Source organism: Triticum aestivum, chromosome 4D, assembly GCF_018294505.1.
Source record: "Triticum aestivum cultivar Chinese Spring chromosome 4D, IWGSC CS RefSeq v2.1, whole genome shotgun sequence".
Classification (NCBI taxonomy): Eukaryota; Viridiplantae; Streptophyta; class Magnoliopsida; order Poales; family Poaceae; genus Triticum; species Triticum aestivum.
Window position 1 is genome coordinate 472,557,963 of NC_057805.1, and position 4,182 is coordinate 472,562,144.

General features: G+C 46.8%; 1 protein-coding gene across 1 annotated transcript; it reads right to left on the minus strand.

Annotated features, from left to right (window-relative positions):
* Positions 1–823: 823 nt before the first annotated feature.
* LOC123100382 (uncharacterized) lies at positions 824–1,974 on the minus strand. The gene is made up of 3 exons (XM_044522318.1): positions 1,785–1,974; positions 1,304–1,459; positions 824–1,085 (listed from the first exon to the last, which is right to left on the minus strand). Exons 1-3 carry the CDS (start codon positions 1,872–1,874, stop codon positions 1,005–1,007), a joined length of 327 nt encoding a protein of 108 aa, XP_044378253.1. The 5' UTR covers positions 1,875–1,974; the 3' UTR covers positions 824–1,004.
* Positions 1,975–4,182: the final 2,208 nt, after the last annotated feature.

A 4,182-nucleotide genomic window follows, 5' to 3' on the forward strand; every position in this document is an offset into this window, starting at 1 on the left:
CCAACTATAAAACCAAAGAGAAAAATATATAAAAAATGGCTCGTGGGCTGAGTCCGTGGGTTCGGCGAAGCCGTGCCTATTAAACGTACCCGGTCGACATGACATCAAGAAGAATAGCCAGGGCCGCTACAGGTCGGTGATTACAAAAATAAAACTTCAAGCTTCTAATTTTAATTGTAATTTCATTTTTGAAGGGCAAGCCGTCAACGGTGAAGCCCATAGTCTAGCTAAGCACTCCCTTACTCTCGGTTCAGGGCGCCACGTTTGGTTGGCTAACCCTCACGATCCGATCTGTATCCCACTCCATGTGAATTATCATCAATAAAGCTTAGCATTTTCCTAAAAAAAATTAGACGTATGGGGTACATAGGAGCTCTCGTGTAACGTGGCTGCATTGAGGAAGCTGTAGCTGCTTCCGGGGTCTGACAAGAATCATCAGGACTTGGTTGTCTGAAGATTCGGTTCCGGACAAGGCATTATGGACAAGCTCTGCCTCAGTCAGATCATGCATTACCATCATGTTTAATATTTCCATCACCGCGCACTGGAACCTGATTCAAAAGCTCCTCGAACTGCTGCTGATACTCTTCCACATCGCTGCGTTGCTTGAGTGACAACAGTAAGGCCTTCATGTGTTTCCGATGAAATCGACCGCCCGATCCTCAACCGTTCGCCGGGAATTTACAGCTCAAGGTCACGAGAATCGGGAATCAGCCCCACGGTCGATACCAACTGCCGGCGTGATTGCCGATGTACGTGAGGTTCACAATGCCTAACTTGGGAGAGAAGAAGAAGAAGACATGGACGAGAAGTAGGAGGAGAGTTTAGTTTACTTTTATCTTCAGACATGATTGTAGTACAGCACACAGCTTATAAGCCCCACACAGGTGGCACGCAGGCCACACACGATAACCTAACACACACTAGCGTCACCTTATTTACCGTCGTCCTCATCGATCGGGTGGCGCACTCCTGCAATCTACTCCAGACGTGATATAGATTCTCTACTTTTCGATGCACAGCAGCACGAGCATAACAACGCTCATCGCCAAAGAGAGGAGCCAAAGTATCAGCAGCGCAACGTCCTGCAGCAGTTGAGCTAAACGGGTCAGTTCAGTTCAGTTCAGCAGCGATACCATTAATTACCAGCATGCAAGCACATGTTCAATCTCAACTCATCGGGAATAGTAAAGCTGCAAACATCGCTCGTTGGAAAATAGTGAGTTTTCTTAGGAAATGATGGAAATCAGTACTATACTTGAGAAGATCAGATTCTGGTCTTCTAGATTGTCAAGCACATTACCGCTGCTGCCGGCGCCGGAGAATTGGCCACGTTGTTCGCTGCAAGAGCTACCATCAGCAGAGCCAGGAAGGTCTTCCCAACGACCAGAAACATCATGCAACACTTGTTGTCCTTCTTCTTCTTCTTCCAGGCATTGGCATTCGCTGCAGAAGCAGCCTGCAGCAGTCAGCTCAACAGGTCAGCTCAGTTACCAGCATTCAAGCACATGTTCCATCTCTAGTCATCGGCGATAGTAAAGCTGCACTCAAGCACATGTTCATCATGAAAATTAACAAGGGTTTTTATCTGCAGCTTCTATGGAATATAGTACCCCCCTAAGATTCATATTACTTGTCGCCCGTTTAGTACAACTTCTATGAAAATTAACAAGGGTTGTTCACAAGCGATCAGGTACTTCTTTTTAGAAACACTTTTAGAAAATGAAGGAAAACAGTACTTTTGAGAAAATCACTGGCATAACAATGATTGTGAAGCACATTACCGCTGCTCCCGGCGCCGGAGGATTGGCCGCCGCCACTGCCGGTGGATTGGCCACGTTGTTGGCTGCTGCGGCTGCCGGAGGAGCGTCCATGGTGTCCGAGCACGCTTGCGGAGAGAGCGGTAAGAGATGGAGCAGAGTATGCGCTGTGGAGCGGAGGGTTTTCTGTAACCAACGATGGAATGAACGGAGCAAACAGTAGTAGTAGTGGCCAGCGGCCAACCGATGGAGTAGATCGACAATAATTCGTTTCTCATTTCAGGTGTAGCAAAGGCTCCAGTAGGGCAGCCCCGAGGCTCCCGTTCCGGGAAAAACTCCAGATGGACAATGGAAACCGCGTGTGGAGTTTGGACGTTCACATGAGGCATCGCATGTGAAACCGGAGCTGAAAAAATGGCAACACTAGCCATCTCTCATATAAAGCAGGCAGGTAGACTGAAATGGCAACGCAGTTATGCAATGCAACGACCCGCCTGCACGGTGCACCGTCTCTCCATGGTTTCATCGAGCACCGCTCATTCGTGTGACTGGCTCGAGGTGTCACGGAATCGGTACATTACATTTCAGGCCGTGATGATCCGATATGCCATGAAAAGAGAAAGTCAATTTTCCATGAAGCAACATTTTTGCTTGTTAGATTTATTTATTTATTTTGAGGGAACAACGGTATTTACTGATCAACAATGTTCATAGGGATTGTTACAATATCATGAGGTTATGTCAACAAGCCATGCCTACCAAACTCTAAAGAAAAAGAAAATTTTGCAAACTATCCGCTTCTAGTTTTATACATGAAATTCCAAGCCTAAAAAATTCCCTTGTGGGTAATAAGCTCCTTGATTACCGCTGCATGTTGTTCTCCAGTTTTATCCGCAATATCCTTGACGGCAGTTGCACTATCTGATGAGATGAGGACCTATTTAGATCATCTGCCAAGGCTTGAGCTTCTCTCCAAGCCAAAGCTTCCAAGTTTGGGAAATCAGTATTATCAATGAAGGTGATTGATGATAACCTGAGGTATAAGTCATTGTGATCTCTACAAATTCCTGCAACTGCTCGTCCACCCCCATGTCGCGCAACAGCTCCGTCGACATTACACTTGGCAAAACCAATCGGTGGTAGTGTCCATGTTAACCTTCCAGACTCTTTCTTCCTTGGTTGAACTTCTTTCTTATTTTTGTCCAAAACACGCATGCAGAGTTTTAGACAAACAGATGAGTTGAAACAAGCGGTTGGAACTCATTTTCATAGATCACTTTTCAGCAGGCCGACCAAATCGCCCAAAGTGTTACTGCAATCATCACAAAGTCAGCATGCGATAAGGAACCCTTTATCATAAAAAGCAACTCATTTGCATTGCCCTCATCTGTCAAAATCATATGTTCCACCACTTCTGGATTTACCAATGCCCATACACTTCTAGACATGGAACAGTCTAGAAGAGCATGACGCCAGAAGTCTTCTCTTCGCAACGAAGAGCAGCATAGGGAGGGAGCCATACTGCGATTGTTAGGTATATTGAAAGTTGATATCAAGTGCAAAGATATTCTCCATAAAAATACCTTTATATTCGACGGGACAAGAGTACTCCAAAGCTTATACCAAATCCCCTCCTTCAGCAGCAGTTGTCGATGACCCAGATTTATGAAATAGCGACCCTCTTCTTGATTGTACTTGGTCTGAACCATCATTCGGTAGGCTGAGCGGGCACTGAAAATACCTCTTTTATCATGAGCCCAAGACCTAAAATCAGATATATTAGAGCATCTCCAACGTGCGCACAAAAACTGCTCCGCGCACAAAAATTCGTGTTTTTTGGGCGCCGGACAGCTCCAACAGAAGCTGTAAAATAGTGCACGCGCTAAAAGGCGCTATCAGAAGCTGCAAATTTGGGGTGCCGGATTGCGCGCGCTTCACAATTTACACTGTGTGTTTTTTTGAGCGCATGTTTTTGAGCATCTGCTAAACCAATGTTGGGTCCGGCGAGGTAAAGGTGCTACAGTGGCGCGCTAAAACTATTTTAGCGCGCGAAATTTTTATGTGCCTGTTGGAGATGCTCTTAGGGGTGCACAAACGGATTCTTAGGATGACCGAGGCATCCATAGGTAAGAGGTGTTGCGCACCAACTCCTCCCTCCAATAGGTTAAAGTTTGGTCACACTAGTAGGAAAAGGGGCTTTTACCCCGGTTCATAAGGGCCTTTAGTCCCGGTTCAGGAACCGGGACTAAAGGGTCGTTACTATTGCCCTAGCCCTTTAGTCCCGGTTCTTACACGAACCGGGACTAAAGGCCGTCCACGTGGCCGGTGCGGGGAGCCCAGGCAGGAGGGCCTTTGGTCCCGGTTGGTGCCACCAACCGGGACCAATAGGCATCCACGCGTCAGCACCTGGCAGGAGCTGAGG

What these genes read in the sequence shown, in the direction of transcription:
- LOC123100382 (XM_044522318.1), bottom strand. Translation starts at nt 1,874, where the DNA reads ATGGACGCTCCTCCGGCAGCCGCAGCAGCCAACAACGTGGCCAATCCA. An exon ending in CTCCGGCGCCGGGAGCAGCG is followed by an intron (nt 1,460 to 1,784) that starts GTAATGTGCTTC and finishes TGACTGCTGCAG; the next exon opens with GCTGCTTCTGCAGCGAATGC. An exon ending in CTCCGGCGCCGGCAGCAGCG is followed by an intron (nt 1,086 to 1,303) that starts GTAATGTGCTTG and finishes CAACTGCTGCAG; the next exon opens with GACGTTGCGCTGCTGATACT.